Here is a 22,374-nt window from a genome sequence, read left to right on the forward strand (position 1 = left end):
AAAGGTGTGTTTCTGTAAAAGGTGTTAATTTGTGGAATAATCTGGGAATTGACTTGAAAAGATGTGACTCACTTGTTGAGTTAAAAAAAAAAATGTTTAAATGCAAAGTTAAAAAAAATTACTTTTGTCAAATAAGAGCATGAAAATTGTATATAATGAGTATGAGTATATGATTTATAAATGTATTATGGTATATGTTTAGGAATTTTATGTATATATGTTGCTGGATAATGCACGCATCATTTTATTTTTAAAAATATTAACCTAGTATTGTATCAATAATGAAATAAGTTTAAATGTATAATGTATGAGGGGTAGGACTAAATAAGTTAACTTCTTCCTACTCCCTTTTGAACATGTAAACTATGATGAGTTTGTTTTTTCTTTTCTTCTTTTCTTTTTTAACTTTTGTTTCTTTGCTGTTTGTTTTTATGTTCAATAATTCAATCAAAAAACGTGATAGCGTCAAAATGGGTACTTTTAACAAAAAAACATGCATTAGTCTTAGGGCAAAATAATTTAGGAATAGTGTGAAATGTGTTTAAGTTTTATCCAAAAAGAGTGGATGAGTTTTGAGAATTGGGTCTAAGCCTGAACCGTGTGTAAGGTTTGGTCAAAAAAGTGTTTCATTCCAGAAATTAGTCTCGGAAACTGAGAATTTGCTTCATCGAACGGGGTTTGGTGTTTTAGCAACTGATAAAAACTGTTAAGTTAAAAGCGGACATGACAATACAATAACCACACATAACAAAATCAGAACAACCCTATCTCAATTGTAAATAATACATTCAAATATTCACACCAACTTCTAGGCCGTGGGGTGAACCCCAAAAAAGTGCCTAGAAAATGAGTTTCGCTCCACTGTCTGGGCACTACTTGTTCAATGCATTTTTTGATAGATAATACCCTTCTGAACTTTGGGTTAAAAGTTCACCCAATGTTTTCCTGCCCCAATTTTGTCACAAGCCAGAAATGCATATATAGGTAAATAACAAAAAACGAAAATCTTGTGCTACAGTTTTTGGTTGTAAAACGTCTTACATTAAATTTGGCAACAGAAAATCATTCCCAGATGTTATAAATACATGTACCTAACATCAGAAACAAGTATTGGTGGTTTGGTGCAATCATGTGAATTTAGATAATTAAATATATTAAATTTGTGCCAAAAAAAAACAAAAAACGCTTCAACTAGAAGTGAAACCAGCACACAGATGTTACATTTAGCTATGTTTATGTTTCATATATGAAAACAATTCACAACCTATTACGTAATGAAAGGTACACAAGAAGCAGCATACATCGGCCAAAAATACTACCATGCACCACAAACCTGGAACAAGGCAAAATGGACTAGATGGAAATAGATGCATTCAGAGCCCAGATTATTATAACATATAGAATATTTATAAAAGTATCAGATTGTGTCATCACAGCATGTCATTTATACCCCCCACCCCTACCCAAAAAATATTAATAAAAAAATATAATAATAATAAAATAAAAATCAAATGTGCATTCACAATAAAACCTTTGGAACTTCATTGGAACAGCTCTCTTTTATTTTTTTGGCAGACCAATTTAACAAAGGTCTGTGTTGTGGAAAAATGGAATACAGACATTTTAATTTTTGCTTGAAAAGTGTTAAAATGGAGAGTTAACATCTTGATAATGAAACAAACAAAATGGCAGATTTTACATAGATTTTACAGCCCTGCACTGTAAAGTGTCCTCGTATGCCCTGTGATTTTCCAACCTGATGTTGTACCAGCCATGTGTTAGTGTCACTTTCTTGGCTTACGTCAGTAGACTCAGTAGTTGATGTATCTGATGAGTGAGGTACCCTGTGTAAAAGTTTGTCAGTTGTTGATAATGTCTCTACAAAAACCATTTCAGAGTTGTTGCTGGAAAGGGGTGTGAAAAACCAGCTGGGGGAAATCACACCTCAATCTTCGTTTCAGTATATCCTGCCTGAAATAGAAAATTAAAGGGAAAGATGAGCACAAGATACACATATTCACATCACACTAGGGCTGCTCTATTATGGAAAAAAATAATCATCACAATTATTTTGGTAATAATTGAAATCAAGATTATTCTAAACAATTATATTTTGTTCAAATCAAGAAAATATTTCAACATTTGAAAATAAGACAATCACAATCATATGAAACTATAATTATGTAAGTTGCTTTTGGATCCAACAAAATTTATAATATATTATTATTATTATTATTATTATTATTATTATGACGTTAGCAAAAATTTGAAGTTGGGGTGCAGTGTGTGTGTGCAGTAAGCTAGTTTTGACATGGGTGTGTGGTAAAATAACTCGTGTGGGCGTGCCACAACTCAAAATTAGTATTATTAGTGCTGCAGCTATCGAATATTTTGGTATTTGGATATCCTACTGAAAATTCTAGTGAATAATCGTATATTTGGATAGAAATACAAATATACCTATAGGCCTATATACTTTCTTGGTCAAAGAACAATTATAAATACAGAAGACAAAAAAACACATTTGCATGTAATAATTAACAACCAACTGGTTTTCATTTTTAGAGAATCAATTTTATTTATTTATTTATTTTTAACTTAAATTGAGCTTGTCAGCAAACTATTTTTCTCTGAAACAGTGAGATTTTAGACAAATCTCTCCCCATAGATTTCATAAATGTGTTTCAATGTGAAGATTTATATGTTACCTGTAGTCTGAAGCATCAAGATCCCCGTGTTTCTTAACACTGTTCACAAACCCCTTAGCTTGTCCATTCTCATCACATCTTTGTCAACTATAATCCTTTGACGGATTACTTGTTCACAAAAAGAATTTGTAGCTCTCTAAAACACACACACACTCACTTAATATGTGCAGAGTCATGCTTTCTAATTAATGCTGTCTCGAAATGTAAACAAAATACAAGTGACATATTGCTGACCAATGCTTTACTTTTGAAATGTGTAATTTTAGCAAAGTGACAATGAAATAGTGCAATGTAACAACTCACATTTGTTCGTCCCTGGTTGCTGTTGACTTTAAGAACCTTGTGTAATCTCTGAAACAAAACTGCACCTCCATTGTGACAGTCTTTTGTCTTGAATATGCAGAAGAATGGAACAGTCTTTCTTCATCTCAGCGGCCTGCAGCAACCAACCCGCTTTTAGACAAAAAAGAATTACATTATAAGTGTTATTGTCACATCACCTCTTTACAGTATATGCACATCACAGATTTAAGTAAAGTAAAGTGTTTGTTGAGGTTGATGAGAGAGAGTTTGGGGGAAAAGGGGGTGTGTAGCTGTGACTCTATTATGACTGATGGGCACAGGTAACTCGAGTTTGGTAACAACTGTTGGATTCACTCGATAAATCATTCAGCAGCTCGCGTTTTTACTAAACTATAGCCTTAAAACTTAACCTAGCAAAAAATTATTTTCAGCCCTATACTAAATATCGGTCACATTAATAACAGAAATGGGCACGCGTGTGTGTAGCACATACCTGCTGACAATGTTTCTGCTTTGGCGAGATGATCCCTCTTCCGTGTGCCTTCCAATCCCAGACGAGTATACTTTGAAATGTATTTTTACAAATGATGCAGATGGCTGGAAGAACGGGGCCAGCTGAAGCGATGGGCAAACCTGAACGGGAACGAAGTTTTTTCACCACTTTCTTTCTAACTTTTTTTCTCCTTTCGCTCTTCTTCGCTCTCCGACGTTGTGGTCGCCATTTTTGATATGCGGTTGCTATGGTGAGGAGAAAGCAGCAGCTACATGATTGGCTCATGTGACCTAAATCACACCACTACCGACCTAATGGCACTACGCCCACACGAGAGATTACTGCGCCTCATCGCAAAATAGTGCCGGGGTTTCACCACCGAAAACACAAAATTGGCAGGTTTTCAGAGGGTGAACTCCACGGATTCTTACTTACTACTAATAAATCTATTTTATGAAGTAAAGATTATTTTGTGCCCCTGGTAGTGGAGCGAAACTGAACGATCATGTAGCTGCTGCTTTCTCCTCACCATAGCAACCGCATAACAAAAATGGCGACCACAACGTCGGAGAGCGAAAGGAGAAAAAAAGTTAGAAAGAAAGTGGTGAAAAAACTTCGTTCCCGTTCATGTTTCCCCATCGCTTCAGCTGGCCCCGTTCTTCCAGCCATCTGCATCATTTGTAAAAATAAATTTCAAAGTAGACTCGTCTGGGATTGGAAGGCACACGGAAGAGGGATCATCTCGCCAAAGCAGAAACATTGTCAGCAGGTATGTGCTACACACACGCGTGCCCATTTCTGTTATTAATGTGACCGATATTTAGTATAGGGCTGAAAATAATTTTTTGCTAGGTTAAGTTTTAAGGCTATAGTTTAGTAAAAACGCGAGCTGCTGAATGATTTATCGAGTGAATCCAACAGTTGTTACCAAACTCGAGTTACCTGTGCCCATCAGTCATAATAGAGTCACAGCTACACACCCCCTTTTCCCCCAAACTCTCTCTCATCAACCTCAACAAACACTTTACTTTACTTAAATCTGTGATGTGCATATACTGTAAAGAGGTGATGTGACAATAACACTTATAATGTAATTCTTTTTTGTCTAAAAGCGGGTTGGTTGCTGCAGGCCGCTGAGATGAAGAAAGACTGTTCCATTCTTCTGCATATTCAAGACAAAAGACTGTCACAATGGAGGTGCAGTTTTGTTTCAGAGATTACACAAGGTTCTTAAAGTCAACAGCAACCAGGGACGAACAAATGTGAGTTGTTACATTGCACTATTTCATTGTCACTTTGCTAAAATTACACATTTCAAAAGTAAAGCATTGGTCAGCAATATGTCACTTGTATTTTGTTTACATTTCGAGACAGCATTAATTAGAAAGCATGACTCTGCACATATTAAGTGAGTGTGTGTGTGTTTTAGAGAGCTACAAATTCTTTTTGTGAACAAGTAATCCGTCAAAGGATTATAGTTGACAAAGATGTGATGAGAATGGACAAGCTAAGGGGTTTGTGAACAGTGTTAAGAAACACGGGGATCTTGATGCTTCAGACTACAGGTAACATATAAATCTTCACATTGAAACACATTTATGAAATCTATGGGGAGAGATTTGTCTAAAATCTCACTGTTTCAGAGAAAAATAGTTTGCTGACAAGCTCAATTTAAGTTAAAAATAAATAAATAAATAAAATTGATTCTCTAAAAATGAAAACCAGTTGGTTGTTAATTATTACATGCAAATGTGTTTTTTTGTCTTCTGTATTTATAATTGTTCTTTGACCAAGAAAGTATATAGGCCTATAGGTATATTTGTATTTCTATCCAAATATACGATTATTCACTAGAATTTTCAGTAGGATATCCAAATACCAAAATATTCGATAGCTGCAGCACTAATAATACTAATTTTGAGTTGTGGCACGCCCACACGAGTTATTTTACCACACACCCATGTCAAAACTAGCTTACTGCACACACACACTGCACCCCAACTTCAAATTTTTGCTAACGTCATAATAATAATAATAATAATAATAATAATAATATATTATAAATTTTGTTGGATCCAAAAGCAACTTACATAATTATAGTTTCATATGATTGTGATTGTCTTATTTTCAAATGTTGAAATATTTTCTTGATTTGAACAAAATATAATTGTTTAGAATAATCTTGATTTCAATTATTACCAAAATAATTGTGATGATTATTTTTTTCCATAATAGAGCAGCCCTAGTGTGATGTGAATATGTGTATCTTGTGCTCATCTTTCCCTTTAATTTTCTATTTCAGGCAGGATATACTGAAACGAAGATTGAGGTGTGATTTCCCCCAGCTGGTTTTTCACACCCCTTTCCAGCAACAACTCTGAAATGGTTTTTGTAGAGACATTATCAACAACTGACAAACTTTTACACAGGGTACCTCACTCATCAGATACATCAACTACTGAGTCTACTGACGTAAGCCAAGAAAGTGACACTAACACATGGCTGGTACAACATCAGGTTGGAAAATCACAGGGCATACGAGGACACTTTACAGTGCAGGGCTGTAAAATCTATGTAAAATCTGCCATTTTGTTTGTTTCATTATCAAGATGTTAACTCTCCATTTTAACACTTTTCAAGCAAAAATTAAAATGTCTGTATTCCATTTTTCCACAACACAGACCTTTGTTAAATTGGTCTGCCAAAAAAATAAAAGAGAGCTGTTCCAATGAAGTTCCAAAGGTTTTATTGTGAATGCACATTTGATTTTTATTTTATTATTATTATATTTTTTTATTAATATTTTTTGGGTAGGGGTGGGGGGTATAAATGACATGCTGTGATGACACAATCTGATACTTTTATAAATATTCTATATGTTATAATAATCTGGGCTCTGAATGCATCTATTTCCATCTAGTCCATTTTGCCTTGTTCCAGGTTTGTGGTGCATGGTAGTATTTTTGGCCGATGTATGCTGCTTCTTGTGTACCTTTCATTACGTAATAGGTTGTGAATTGTTTTCATATATGAAACATAAACATAGCTAAATGTAACATCTGTGTGCTGGTTTCACTTCTAGTTGAAGCGTTTTTTGTTTTTTTTTGGCACAAATTTAATATATTTAATTATCTAAATTCACATGATTGCACCAAACCACCAATACTTGTTTCTGATGTTAGGTACATGTATTTATAACATCTGGGAATGATTTTCTGTTGCCAAATTTAATGTAAGACGTTTTACAACCAAAAACTGTAGCACAAGATTTTCGTTTTTTGTTATTTACCTATATATGCATTTCTGGCTTGTGACAAAATTGGGGCAGGAAAACATTGGGTGAACTTTTAACCCAAAGTTCAGAAGGGTATTATCTATCAAAAAATGCATTGAACAAGTAGTGCCCAGACAGTGGAGCGAAACTCATTTTCTAGGCACTTTTTTGGGGTTCACCCCACGGCCTAGAAGTTGGTGTGAATATTTGAATGTATTATTTACAATTGAGATAGGGTTGTTCTGATTTTGTTATGTGTGGTTATTGTATTGTCATGTCCGCTTTTAACTTAACAGTTTTTATCAGTTGCTAAAACACCAAACCCCGTTCGATGAAGCAAATTCTCAGTTTCCGAGACTAATTTCTGGAATGAAACACTTTTTTGACCAAACCTTACACACGGTTCAGGCTTAGACCCAATTCTCAAAACTCATCCACTCTTTTTGGATAAAACTTAAACACATTTCACACTATTCCTAAATTATTTTGCCCTAAGACTAATGCATGTTTTTTTGTTAAAAGTACCCATTTTGACGCTATCACGTTTTTTGATTGAATTATTGAACATAAAAACAAACAGCAAAGAAACAAAAGTTAAAAAAGAAAAGAAGAAAAGAAAAAACAAACTCATCATAGTTTACATGTTCAAAAGGGAGTAGGAAGAAGTTAACTTATTTAGTCCTACCCCTCATACATTATACATTTAAACTTATTTCATTATTGATACAATACTAGGTTAATATTTTTAAAAATAAAATGATGCGTGCATTATCCAGCAACATATATACATAAAATTCCTAAACATATACCATAATACATTTATAAATCATATACTCATACTCATTATATACAATTTTCATGCTCTTATTTGACAAAAGTAATTTTTTTTAACTTTGCATTTAAACATTTTTTTTTTTAACTCAACAAGTGAGTCACATCTTTTCAAGTCAATTCCCAGATTATTCCACAAATTAACACCTTTTACAGAAACACACCTTTGCTTAATATTTGTTCTTGTTTTGGGTTTTTTGTACACACTTGTACCCCTTATATCATAAGGACTGTGTCTATTTTCAAACAATGTCTGAGTAATATAGCAGAGTAGATTGTTATATACTTTGTACATTATTTGTGCTATTTTAAACTCAACCAAGTCATAAAATGTCATTGTATTTAATTTGATAAATAATGGATGTGTTGATTCTGTATATTTTGAACGATTAATAATCCTTATGGCTCTTTTTTGCAAATTGAAAACAGAGTTAGTGTTTGTTTTATATGCAGTCCCCCAGATTTCCACACAATAGGTCAAATATGGTAATAATAATGAACTATATAATATATATAATGAGTTCATGTTCAGGACATCCTTAGTTTTATAGAGTATCCCGATGATTTTTGACATTTTCCTTTTAACATTTTCTACATGTGGCTTCCAACATAATTTATCATCAATAACTACTCCAAGGAATTTATTTTCATACACCCTTTCTATTTCATTTGAATTCACCATAATTTTAACTTGGTTAGTAATTTGTCTAGTGCCAAAAACTATGTTTGTTCATGCATGTAAAATAAACCTCTGTTGACTACCTACCCTGGATGCTCTGTGTTAATTATTTTATGTCGTGTCTAACAAATGCTCTCATGGTGAATATATTTTGACTTACTGTGTGTATGATCTGAATATATTGTTCGGATTTGAATACCGGATAATAGGTTTTGAAGTGAAAAGTCACGGCTTTTGTGAAAATTGTTTGAATTTTTGTGTTTGTGTTTAAGGTTTTGAGAAAATGGGTACAGGTTTCAAGAAATGTGTATTAGCAATTGAGAAAGACTGTAATAAGATGGTTAAATTATTATTTTTATTTTCGTGTTTACGAATACCCTTACCATTCCATGTTACTATTTTATAACTTTTGCATTGCTCGACCTGCTCCTCTCCCTCCTCTAATTCCTCTTCCTCTGGCTCTGCCTCTATCCATTGCGCTTGTTTGGACTCTCCAGCAAACTGTACACTGTGAACTTGAGTTTATAGGTGTGGTCACATCATTAGCAACAAGTGTATTCAATTTTTGAGTTGTTGTGTGAACGCCAGTTAAGTCCGTTGTGTTCAAATATTGTTGACTTGTGGTAAACATTTTGTATCGCATGAGAGCAATTTGTGAATTGTGTCTTCATGTAAAATGTTTTTATGGCATTGGAAAATGAGGGGTTACATTTATTCAATGTGTTTAGACAACTGGTCATTCGGTTCAGAGGACTGGCATTTGGGTTTTAGTATTTGAGGAAATATCCCAAGGAGAGCACGCTGGCAGACGTCTAACCAACCCCCTCACTCATATCCACCAGCCCCCCCAACAATTATGGTCATTGAAACACACACACTCAAACTGTGACAGAGTCCTAGTGTCTCCAACAAGCCTCAGAAAATTCTCACGAGTGTAGGGACATCTCCCCTTTCTGCTGCGCATACCTCGCTGCTACGCATATATGCTCTATGCAGAGCATGTATGTGATGGACTCAAAGCCACACACCGTTACGCCTATAGGTAAGCTTAATTAGTTTTCACTTGTCACCACTTTTCAAATCCTTGAGAAAATGTTAGCTAGGATGTTTCAACTAACAGTTGCTGCATAAAACTATCATAAATGGATATCTGTGTAGATGTTTTTTTAAAGAAGCAGTTTTGGAAATCTCTTCTTGAAAACCAACATTACAGTTACCGTTTAATCTTACACTGTTCAGCTCTCATGCAAACGCACACACGCATACACAGGCCCCTCAGACATACATTTGACCTCCCCGTGAATCTTTGACTGCCTCTGCTTCCCCCTACTCACAGGAATATTGAACAATCGCCTTTCTCAGACCAAAAATGGCCCCTCGCAATTAGCTGCGTATCCGTTCTTCTTCAGCCTAATTTAATTTTATGACCAGCAACCCCTGTCCTCGCAGGGGTAAGGAGACTTTCGCTGATGATGGCTTTTCACCAATTTCTACATAAAATTATCATTATAAATAGAATCAGATCTAAGTAGATGCATATTTTTGTAATATATTTTAGGAAGCGTTGTCTTTTCAAACTAACAACATTATAGCCACCGTCTAACCTCACACTTCTTCAGCCGCCCGTCTGTCCTCACACTTCTTTGACCCCCATGCAGCCATACATGCGCGTACGCACACACAAGCACAGACATACATTTGACCTCCCCATGAATCTTTGACTGCATATGCTTCCCCCTACTCACAGAAATATTGAACAAAAATGTCAGATAGTAACTATATCAGTAAGGGGAAATTATATAGTTTTATCCGTTTATTTTCAGATTCAACCCCAGCAGTCACGAACGACTCTTACAACATTTTTACATATAATGTATAACTTCATGTTTTTTAATTTCATAATACCAACCACCGTATCACAGTTTAACCTTACCTTATACTTCTTGTTTTACAACCTCTAAAAATACAATCTTTGAGCCGTGTTTGCGCATACTTTTCCCCCTTCACCATAATAGAAATGGCTAGTACTTTTCCCCCGGCGGTTTTACCCATACTAAACCACTCCCTCCGATCACGTCATTCAATCTCATTATTATTCACTCAATCTAGGGGGGCGTGCACCGGATCCGGAAGTTAACCAAACAATTAGCATTTGAACCCGGGTCAGCCATGATATCTGCAAAAACAGGTAGGAACACCACCTACACATCATCCATCTTCATTAAGGGGTCATTAATCTTCATTAAATGACATCAGGAAGTCATTAAGGGTCATTCATCTTCATTATATAACACCTGGAAGTCATTAAAGGTCATTCATCTTCATTAAACGACATCCGGAAGTCATTAAAAGTCATTCATCTTCATTATACGACATCCGGAAGTCATTAAAGGTCATTCATCCTCATTAAACGACATCCGGAAGTCATTAAAGGTCATTACCCCTCATTAAATGACATCTGGAAGTCATTAAAGGTCATTAACCCTCATTATATGACATCTGGAAGTCATTAAAGGGTCATTAATCTTCATTAAATGACATCAGGAAGTCATTAAGGGTCATTAATCTTCATTAAATGACATCAGGAAGTCATTAGGGGTCATTAATCTTCATTAAATGACATCAGGAAGTCATTAAGGGTCATTAACCCTCATTAAATGACATCAGGAAGTCATTAAAGGTCATTAACCCTCATTATATGACATCTGGAAGTCATTAAAGGGTCATTAATCTTCATTAGGGAGGGGTCATGACCCACACATGACCCCCCTAATCTAATTAAGAATGTCATCCATCAAATTTTGACAGAAGCGGCCTTGTAATATTCTCTCTTTGGACATTTAATTAAATGATTCTTTTGGGTACCAATAGAGGGAGCCCTACCATACTTTGAGATTCACCCCTCTAAACCTACATTGAAACCTCACTTTATGACCAACCGAGTTTAAGAAAAATTCGGTGTATGAACAATATTTAAAAAGATGATCTTGGGTTACATGCTATTTTCTGCATAAATATCATTGGCTCACGCTTCTGGTATCTTTGTTTTTTGCCTAAAATGGACGCCATCAACGCAACGCAAATGTTATCTTTGGGAGGTAGCGGTTATTTTGTGCCGATAGTAATGACAGTGAACGTAAACATTGTGAACAAACCCGCTATTATTTCATCAAAATAAATAAAAATATTTCAATATTGTACAAATGTAGTTTTTAACCACACAACGATCAAAATAAAGCTAATATTATGTCGTTCTATGGCTGGAATGGATTAATTACATTTTCATTTATTTCAATGGGAAACATTACCTCGGTTTGTGAACTTTTCGGGTTGAGAATGGGGCCAAAAAATGCATTAAATGTGTAATCCAAAATGTCACTGTGTATGATTTTGGGCACATCTCTTCCAAATCATTCCTAATATTAGAGTATGAGAGTGTTGTGATTTCATAAATGAGGTTTGTCTGTGTGCGCTGACCAGATGATGATGGCCACCAGCCTCATGATGGCTTCGTTGAGGCAGTCAAAGAAGTCCCTGAGGGCTTGACCCTTCAGCTTCATGTTGCCGATGACCAGACCGAAGCACATGGAGAAGAAGACCAGACCCAACGCGTTGACGCCATCAGCGGAGCCCGACATGGGCACCGTCTCCTCCAACGTCTCCTGTGGGTGGGTGGGGGGACGGTGTGAGTGGACATGTGAGACAAGGGACAAGGTGGTGGGGGGCACATAGGATTACCTGAAAGCTGTGGAGCATCCTGCTGAGGTTCACGTTGACGTCCGTCACGTTGATCGCATCGTCAGTGAGGTTCAGGCTCACCGTCACGTTCCTCGTTTGTATAATCCTCTTGTACACGGTTTTGTACTGCAACGTGACAACCCAGCAATACTGTAGACTAGCAATGTCACGTTTGAGTAGATATTTTTGTAATAATATTTTTATTAAAAATAAATCAATTAAATGTTTCATCAAGTTCATCTTTTTTTAATTTAGAAGTGTTGTCTTACCTGCTTGAAACACGCTTCGACAAGATTGGGTGGAAACATGTTTCTGTGAAGAAATGAAAAATATTGTGATAAAGTTATGAAAATATGTTTTCACTTAACAGCTACAACTTTAGGTATATAAGGCATATTTATAAACATTATGATATATAACACTTTGAATAAAAAAAAAAAAAGACCATTTTTTTTATACAGGTCGTGTAGAGGATTATTACAGATTGTGCACCTCAAAATATGAAAAAAATAGCTATTCAATTCTGACCGTAACGCTACATGCAAGTTTAATCTTTCCAAGGACATCCATTGAACACAATTAAAACTAAAATGATCAACCCTAGACAACTACTGAAATAGGGTTTTTTTCCTATGCTTGTCTACATAATCATTACTTGACAAAATAAATTTTACAATAGCTGTATTGTTTTTTGTTTTTGTTTGTTTGTTTTTTGGTGCCATTAATTCATTCCAGCCCCCCAACAAAAAAAATTCAAATGAATGTTGAAATAAGAAAAATGGCACTCTGTAAAAATGTACTTTATAAAAACATTGAGTAATTATAAGAAATGAAATATAATTAAGTAGAATGTAGAATTAGACATTCTTTTTCACATTTGTGCTTCAACTAAATGAAAGTTGCACTGCTCCTTTTGATGTGCATGCCTTGGCCACCTGGGGGCAGTATAAAGCAAACATAAAGCTAGCTCAAGGATGGGCAACTGGCAGTCCGGGGGCCAATTAAAAAAAGAATACAAACCCCTTAAAAAAAAAAATAAACAAAAAAAACTGATAAACATTTAACATACATTTTCCATAAAAGTGAAAAAATAGGGTGGGGAAAAAAAAAACAGTATTTAAAAAAAAAAAAATAGGGGGGGGGGGGGGGGGATCAGCAAATATGAGTATTTCCACTTACAATATAGAAGGTGACTCGAAAGAACTTGAGTCAAAGATCCTGGATTACCTGATGAGGTCCAGGAAAGCATCCGTAGCGTGGACCAGTTCCACATTTCCACTCTTGGCTACAGGGCTGTCCCTGCTGCCTTTACCGGGCTTGATGATGATCACGATGACGATGCCGATGAAGACGGCGATCAGGGTGGTCACCATGTAGTAGACCACAGCGCGCACGCCCATTTTACCGGACGCTTTGCTGTCCAAGGAGGACATTCCTGCAACAGAGTATATTAGTGCGGTTAAATATGCTGTCGTAGCTTACATCAGGATATAGCTAAGTTTCATCGATATTCATGTTCCTGGTGAAAACACTGACAAAAAAAAGCTTGTCTCAACATGGCCCTGGCTGATCTCTTATACTCTTCTGCCACCTGCTGGCCATAACTACAATTGCTTTAAGCCACCTCTTCACGTCAGAAGTTGCATCAAAGCCTTCTGTATGGTCTTGCATAAAAAACAAAAAAAAGGTTAAGGTTAAATAAGTTTTTGAGAGTCAAGGAAATAGTATTAAAAAACATATTTAAACGTTTTTGGATTTGAATGAGTTAAATAACATACAGATTGCTCAATCAATCAAATGAAAATGTATACGTGTATACATACTGTATACCATTAAATTTAACAAACCTGCACATTAGTGTGATGTATATTGTATAATATTCATGTAACTGTGTTTCTGGTTAGATGTAACGACCAATCATGGCTCACTTTGCTGACCAAACCCAGAAACAAGTGAGCCATGATTGTCCGTTACCTTCTTCCTCAGCACAGGTGATGTCATCATCAGTCGACAGTCAGGAGAAAAATTACTTTTTAAAGGTCTCAATTGTACATGAAAAATAATGAAGTTATCAAAATCATTCTGGACAAAATATTAACTTTTCACTGTTGAAAATTCTTCAATAAGTCAAGTATCTATTTAAACTAACAAACTTGGAAAAAGTCAAAACTAAATAAAAAGTAACTAAAATGAAAAATCCAAAACTGTTATATCCTGTAAATTCAGCCTAATGGTCACATTTTAATTATTATTATTATTTTTTTTTTTGTTTAATAATTTGTTTTTATTAATTTCTATGCCAGTCTATCAAAACATCATCTTACATGAAATCGGTTCTTGGCACAAAAAAGGTTGGGGAATACTATTATACAAAAAAAAACAACTTTAATGTTTCAACTTGCTATGAGCGTGTTGGAAATGCACCTGTGACCAGGCTGGAGACGATGAGAGGCAGCACCAGCATCTTAAGCATCCGCATCAGCAGCTCCCCAGGAAAGGAGAAATACTTGATCTCTCTCGGGGACAAGTTGTGGGAGCGCAGCGAGAAGCCAAGAACGATGCCTGAAGAGAGCAGCACACCAAGAAAGTTACATAGTTAAATAAAAGAATAAATGACTCATCTGGTCGGCATCTGCCAAGGTGGTAAAAAGTATGTTTTTTCAGACAGTAAAAGTTTTCAAATGCGGCAAGTCAAAGTAAATAGTAAAGTACATATACCTTAAAAAAATACTATGACAAGCACACTCACCCACAGCCACGGCAGCAATGGTGAATAAAACAAAGAGGTTTCTTTTGAGGAAATCTTTGACGCCCTCCTTGCTGACGGAGCTTATTTTCTCCTTCATGTTGCTCGCTCTCCTCTCCATGGCCGCACAAACTCGCCTCTTCAAGTGTGCTGGCTCGTGCACGGGGGCTTTGTCCGCGTCCTCGTTCAGGAAAAGGCTCGTGCTGGTGGACGGGGGCTTCTCGCTCATTATCAGCTCTAGAACCTGGTCCAGGAGGCAGGTCTCGTGTGAAACTGGACAAAGAGGACAGAAGTGAGGGCGAAATTAAACGTAAAATACAATGTCATACGGTGGATGGATATAAAAAGTCTACAGACCCGTTCTCAAAAGCTAGGTTTTAGTGATATTGAAAAACTGTGAGCAAAATGAACAACTTCAAAACCTTTGTCAACTTTTATGTGACTTGTAAAACTCAATTGAAAGGAGAAGTAATTGCGATAAAGTGATTGCACAACTGTACACACCCTTTTACAAGCGGGGTGTGTTCAGAATGACTCAATCACATTCAAACTATGGAAATAAGTCAGGAAAAAGCCTACAACAACATCTGAAGATTATTGGGGGTTAATCAAAGGCACTTTAAATGGTGGCAAATGTGTATTTACTCCCATTTAAAATGAACCATAACCCTCAACACATCCACATGACCACATCCCGGTGAAAAGCGGGTGTGCACACTTGTGTGACCACATTATTTACATTATTTACATTATTTCAATTGCTTATTTTAACTTCCATTCTTGTAAATATATTTTAAAATTCAATTTAGTTGCATAGGGTATTGGTTACATTAAGTGTGATTTTTTTTTTTAATTACTATTATTTATATTGTTCTCACTTGTATTTATTTATGTATTTATTTATTACATCTATTAAAAAAAAAAAAAAAAAAAAAAAAAATTGAACATGGGTTGTAGACGTTTTAAATGAATTTTTTACACTTACACCCAAACAAGCTTTTGGGATCCAGGTCAAGAATTCATATTTTACAAAAAAATAAAAAATAAAATACACAGTATTCTCTTTTGTTAGAGAAATATGCATTTTACAGATGTATTAAATTTACAATATGTTCATTACTGTCATTGCTGTTTATATTACATTCAGGAGTTGTTTCTGACATTTTGAGTATCTTTGTATTGAAATAGATAAGACAAGAGACATTACTGCTCTCAGCGGTCATAAAAGCTTTAAGTGTAATTTATCAGCACAATAATAATAAATATTGTAAAATTAATACCTGTCCGACAGTGTCAGTACAAACAGAGCATTATTATTTTTGCAAAGATACAATTTTGAATTACTGAATCAAAATATGATGTAATTACAGCTTGTTTCCTTGACTTAACTGTTATTTGACCACCCCAAATGTTCCATCAAGATAAAGTACTTTCAACAACATGGAAAATGTCAAAATACAATATGAAACATTTCCAAAGCCTTACCGTTTTGAGTTGTGTGGTGTAACACAAAGAAGTGGTCGGAGGCAGATGTGGCGGTTGGCTTCAAGCTCTCTTATCTAAGTAGGTTACAACGTTTCCTGTCACTTGGCCTCAACAAACAATTTGATATGTTTAACAACAAAGAAAGAACAGGCGGGGTTGTATTTGCTTTTCTTGTACCTTTTGTGGCAGCCTCCTCTTTTATATTTTCATTTATTAACCCCACGTTTATAATAACGCCTTTTGACCCTTTAAAGCCACCATATTTTCTGCTTCTTCTTTTGAGAGCAACTTTTAGCATTTGTGCCATAAACCAGAATAGCTGAATTACTGTTTAGATTACCACTCGTGTTGGTATATTAACTATTACTGTAACCAGCTCATTGTTTCAAATATTATAGTGTTTTAATTTAAGAAAATTGAATATGGATAGGATGCTTATTAGAATGTGTCGTGCTGATGCTGATTGAGCGACTTGCTTAAGGGCTCCTCAGCAGTAGTCAGGAAGGAGACTAGCATCTCTTCAATATCCAGTAGTTTTTTCGTGTGTCTGAATTTAAACAGATACAAATACAAAGAATTTGTAAAAATAAATAAATAAATAAATAAATAAAAATCTTATGGCAAATATTTACAGTTAATTAAAAATCATTATTTGAAATTCAATACTGCTGATTCTGCTGCTAGAAGAAGGGTGTTCAACATTTCACACATCCAGAGAAAACCACTTTGGACCACCTTGTCAAAACATACTAGGACGCCAAGCTGCTGGAGCGCAATTTTGCTGACAACATGTCCTGTTATTTTAGCTTAGAATCACTTCTAATATTCTTCTAATTAGATGTCTTACTTCCAGAGCAAAAAACATACATCTCCTAATAGACTGTCAGAACTCACCGCTCATGATTCAGCGTGTTGAAATAGTCCCATCTAAGTATGACACTAACTGCAATGTGTGCATGTGCGTCCCGAGGTGAGGCATCTAATGATGTAAGTGCTATGCTGTTCTGCCCTCATGAGCAGACAGACATAAAAAAGCCTCTCACATGCTCTGACCTTTTTATACCTCCACACAAACACACACACGCACACGCCAGCACACACACACTGACCACACACCAATTAGAGTGCGAGTAAAAGTCTACAAAAGACCAATCATCGCCTTCTAACCTTTATGTTCTGTTCTCAACTCGTCCTTGACATGACCGGAAGTTAACTTCATAGGGTAGAATTACAAAATTCAATTTGCCAACTTTTATATCCAAGATTCAAAAGACAATGAAAAGTTCATGTAAAATGGACTAGCACAAAGATTACATAGATTGGAAAGATGGATATGGATGGACAGAGATCCTCGGTTCGAGTCAATCTGTCATAAGGGTATATAGTAAGATGGATGGACGGGGGGAGGGACAAATGGATGGATGGATGGATGGATGGATGGATGGATGGATGGATGGACAGATGGGTGGACAGACGTATGGACGTATGGATGGATGGATGGATGGATGGGCAGACAGATGATGGATGGATGGATGGATGGATGGATGGATGGATGGATGGATGGATGGATGGATGGATGGATGGATGGATGGATGGATGGACAAACAGATGTATAATGGATGGATGGATGGATGGATGGATGGATGGATGGATGGATGGATGGATGGAGAAAAAGATCATGGATGGACAGACAGATGGGCGGACAGACGGCCAAACGGACGGACGGATGGGTTGGATGGCTGGATGGATGGATGGATGGATGGATGGACGAACAGACGGACGGCTTCACAGATTCTTATAGACGGACAAAGGGTTGAAGAGATAATATGACAATGACACACTTGCTTTTATCAAGCATAGATGAAGGACAAATGGACAGACCAATACATTTGGCAGTGAGGAAGCTGCCAGGAGATTATCAAAAGATGGATGAGTGAACGGACATGCAAGGAAAAGGAATAGACATATACTTTATTTTAGATGGATGATGGACAGATATTTTAGGTTCTCGTTAAGTTGTCATAAAACTACAGATATATGGACAGCTAGATAGACAGTCATACATGATACATGATTGATAGATAGATAGATAGATAGATAGATAGATAGATAGATAGATAGATAGATAGATAGATACCCTCAAGGTGGAAGTCATGGTTCTGGTAGTCTGCAGATCTTCAGTGTGTTCCTTCCTTAAAGAAGCTGCAAATAAAGGATGAAAACTTTCATTCCGAAAGAAGCCATTGTCTCACTTCTTCAGAAAAGTCCCACACACCTGAATGGAAGAAGCGCTTCTCCCTCCGCGCCGTGGACGCCTTCTCACTGCGCCGAGGAGCTGATAATGAACTGGTGTTGCCCACACACTCCACGTTAGTCCACCATCACGTTCTGCGCTGGTTGGTGAAGCCTCCGGCAGGGAGCGGCGCCCGGGAACTCTGCGTGGGAGGAAGAGAGGTTAAGGATCCTTCAGCGGGGAAGAGAAAATGAATTATGAAGACAGACCACCTGATGCACACCCACACAACACTCACATGGGGTGAAATTCATGACACCTCTCTTAGATGTTCCTTAAAATGTGCAATGGTGGCCACTTTTGTTGTGTAGCATGAGACAATGAATTGGAACTCCCCCGAGGAGGAATTCCAACAGCCGTCTTATGTTTGTTAATTGGAAACACTCAGTAGTTGTGGTTCTGCAGGAGGAGAGTGCGTGTGAAAACAGTACTGTAGTCATTGCTATGACAACATGCATCTCATAGATTTGTAACCCTTTGGCACCCAGCCTGAAACCCAGGATGACGTCCTCACGCCCACTCAACATGCTCGCACAATTCATATGCAGACGTTAGCTTCCAATCAACGAGAGGAAACTGCACAATTTTTATTATTAATTGACAATTGAAGCTGACCATCACAGATACACCAAAGCCAATTCATTTGAATAAAATTACATTTACTAACCTAATATATAAATGAGCTAAATTAATTAATTTTTTGCCTGCCAAATTTGAGGTACGTGTATATTCTAGTTGCGTATGTACGTGTATATGCTAGTTGCATATGTACGTGCATATGCTAGTTGTATATGCTAGGTGTCTATGTAAGTGTCTATGTATGTGTATATGCTAGTTGTATATATTACATGTTGTTGGACAATGTTGTTGCTACTTGTTCTTGTCGTTACCTTGTGTCTTCTGGATCTGCCCTTTTGACAACGTGGTTATGCTTTGGTACCGCGGTGGCACAAATAAATAAAATTTTAAAAATAAAATAAAAAAATACTTTTTTTTTTTTTTTAAAGTAATAATAATTATATAAAAATGGTTCTGGATTTGTGTTTTTGATATTTTTTCCCTTTGTCTAATACAGAGAAAAGTATTGTGATTTAGTCATGTTGCTCAAGTTGTAATTAATATACATATTTTTATGGCTCAGGTAAGTAAGAACCCTATCAATAGAATTTTATTTATTTTGTTTGTTATTTATGTTCTATCCATAAATTCGCTAACATATAGGCTTGTTTACAGCGCTTACGCTAGTTTAGTCTTGCTAGCAATGCTAATTTGTTAACTTGAGCATGTCTTCTCTGTGAATTTCAGAATCACTCTATTACAATATTAGTGAGGGTTTTTGGTCAGTGACACGTGGGTCAGGAGGGATTAGTAAACTTAGACTACATTTAAAATTGGCTAGCAGTTTTAACACTGCAAGCTAACGCTAAAAAAGTAATAATTTAAGAAATTTAAAAAAAGCAGTGAAGTAATGTAGGCATACATATACATGTACAATTTTCCATGAAGTTGCACTAATAGTAGCAAAACATTACTAGTTTAAAAACAAAAAAAATGGTGGATTTACAAGTGTGCTGAACTGTATTACAAGGATATCAAGGGCAGGCTATTGAATAAACGCTCAAACGGCTTTCCATACTAACATCCATCTGAATGCAAAACGGTGATCTCCCCGTCAGTTTCGACACCAGTATAGGACCAAAGTGATAGGAACAGATTGCATCGCCATGGCAACACAATCATCTTGCCACATTAACGTGGGAGGAACGCATCATGTACTGTAATCCCCATTTAGAGGGATGTAATTATTCACACGCCTGCAGGACGCAACGCAGGACGCTTTGTGCTCTGCCAAAACACATTTGAGTGCAACAATTTTTTCATCAAGGTGTTTACAAATTCTAATAGAATTATCTGTAAAGTTACAGTCATCTCAGGGTCATGGTAACAAAATAATGATGGGCAGTCGCTGATGCCAAATGCTGATTGACTTTAAGCACACTTTTATGTCCTGTAATGAAGTCTCCATGGCCACTTTGAATGTGTCCATTAGTTACCTAGCAACATGAAGGGTGTTCATGTTGTGCTATTAGTGACAACAAACTCAGACATTGGGAGTCCGAGCCATGTTTGCGTAGCCCCTTTATTGCCTCATCACATTGGTTAATAGTATTAGGATGCCCAGGCGAGTGGAATGGAGCGTGCTTCCCTTCGACCCAGGAGGGCACGCACACGCACACACTTTGCTCATCAATTATTTCTCAAACGGAATGAGCAATGCTCTAGCTCGACCCAGTGCCATGACGTGACAGCGACAGAACGTGAGGCAGCAAAATCACTCTCAGGAAGAAGTAGCCAAGCTATTCCAAGAAAAAGGCAATGAACAAACGTAAAGCAGATTTCAATATTTCAGCCTTTTGTTTTTAATCCAAAACATCTGGATTAGCACAATCGAATAGCAAACTTTTGGCCTGTGGTGCAAGTTATACAAAATCTGAAAGCAGGCAATGATAATTGACATTCCAAAGCAATGGGCCCCAGGTGGAAGGGTTCGGCAACATTAGATTCGCTTCAGAGGGAATAAAGTCATAATTTCCAACAAAAACGGATTTGTTCATTCCGGTCACCAACAGGATTAAGCACCTAAATTATATTTATGATGCACACACAAGCATTAACAATTCAATAAAAGTAGGTTAGGAAAACAACCCAGCATTTTTTTTAGTGTATAAATCTTTGCCAGTGTTTACATTTTCAAATGATCACTTCCTAGAAAATCACAATGTTCCATTACTTTTGAGTTTTCAAACAGGCTCGCGGACCGCTCATGTGGTGCTTGGGGACTACCTGGCGCCCACGGGCATCATGTTGGTGACCCCTGATTGAGAGTCTTCAGTGAAGCTAACACAAGGTTTCGGAAACGCCACAATGAGAGGTTCGAAACCAGAACCTTGGAACTGTGAGGCAAACATATCAATGTTGGGAAATATCCATGGGAATGTTTGGTAACTGGCAGAAAGCACGAATTACCAGATGACGGGTCACGTATTCCAATATCTATCCATCCATCCATCCATTTTCTTGACCGCTTATTCCTCACAAGGGTCGCGGGGGCTGCTGGCGCCTATCTCAGCTGGCTCTGGGCAGTAGGCGGGGGACACCCTGGACTGGTTGCCAACCAATCGCAGGGCACACAGAGACGAACAACCATCCACACTCACACGCACACCTAGGGACAATTCGGAGCGCCCAATTAACCTGCCATGCATGTCTTTGGAATGTGGGAGGAGACCGGAGTACCCGGAGAAGACCCACGCGGGCACGGGGAGAACATGCAAACTCCACCCAGGAAGGTCCGAGCCTGGACTCGAACCGGAGACCTCAGAACTGGGAAGCGGACGTGCTAACCACTCGACTACCGTGCCGCCCTTCCAATATCTAATATTTCCAAATTCCTTTGCTCGGCTTCCCATGGAAAGCTTCTGGAAATTTACCAGAACAGTTTAGCCCCTTTCAAAAGAGCCACTGAAAAGAAAAGGAAGCGACTTCATGAAAAGAATCGAAATACATCGGACCATTTGCACTGTGAAAAGTCTGCTACATCGCCATGGTAACAAAAGCACTACACTTGCATCTTTGCTTTTACTTTGGCAACTGTTGTGCTCACCCTCACACACAAATAACAGCGATTTTTGTTTTTCTGTCATTTTAGGTGTTACTTTCTCACCACATCCAGATCATTTTTGATTGAATGATGGATGCCCACTCACCGATCATAATTAGCAGTCTATGATGAAACCCAACACAAGAAACAAAATTTCTACCTC

At 36.9% G+C, this 22,374-nt stretch overlaps 1 protein-coding gene and 2 long non-coding RNA genes across 3 annotated transcripts in view; 1 reads left to right on the forward strand and 2 right to left on the reverse strand.

The window, feature by feature from the left end:
• slc1a6 (solute carrier family 1 member 6) overlaps nt 1-18,947 on the reverse strand; it is a 39,998-nt gene extending 21,051 nt beyond the window's left edge. Inside the window, exons 1-9 of the mRNA XM_077534509.1 lie at nt 18,789-18,947; nt 18,533-18,692; nt 18,395-18,459; nt 14,776-15,045; nt 14,451-14,588; nt 13,254-13,461; nt 12,296-12,338; nt 12,027-12,152; nt 11,766-11,950 (exon numbers count right to left, since the gene is read on the reverse strand). Of these exons, the coding sequence (XP_077390635.1) occupies nt 11,766-11,950; nt 12,027-12,152; nt 12,296-12,338; nt 13,254-13,461; nt 14,451-14,588; nt 14,776-15,001 (926 nt within the window). The 5' untranslated portion in view covers nt 15,002-15,045; nt 18,395-18,459; nt 18,533-18,692; nt 18,789-18,947. The remainder of the gene's footprint in view (nt 1-11,765; nt 11,951-12,026; nt 12,153-12,295; nt 12,339-13,253; nt 13,462-14,450; nt 14,589-14,775; nt 15,046-18,394; nt 18,460-18,532; nt 18,693-18,788) is intronic.
• On the reverse strand, nt 1,541-3,752 carry LOC144027188 (uncharacterized). The gene is made up of 3 exons (XR_013285395.1): nt 3,505-3,752; nt 3,012-3,161; nt 1,541-1,971 (listed from the first exon to the last, which is right to left on the reverse strand). It is a non-coding gene; the product is annotated as an uncharacterized LOC144027188 (long non-coding RNA).
• On the forward strand, nt 3,860-6,237 carry LOC144027187 (uncharacterized). Its single transcript, XR_013285394.1, has 3 exons — nt 3,860-4,273; nt 4,617-4,766; nt 5,807-6,237. It is a non-coding gene; the product is annotated as an uncharacterized LOC144027187 (long non-coding RNA).
• Nucleotides 18,948-22,374: the final 3,427 nt, after the last annotated feature.

The sequence above is a fragment of the Festucalex cinctus genome, chromosome 10 (assembly GCF_051991245.1).
Source record: "Festucalex cinctus isolate MCC-2025b chromosome 10, RoL_Fcin_1.0, whole genome shotgun sequence".
NCBI classification, from domain to species: Eukaryota; Metazoa; Chordata; class Actinopteri; order Syngnathiformes; family Syngnathidae; genus Festucalex; species Festucalex cinctus.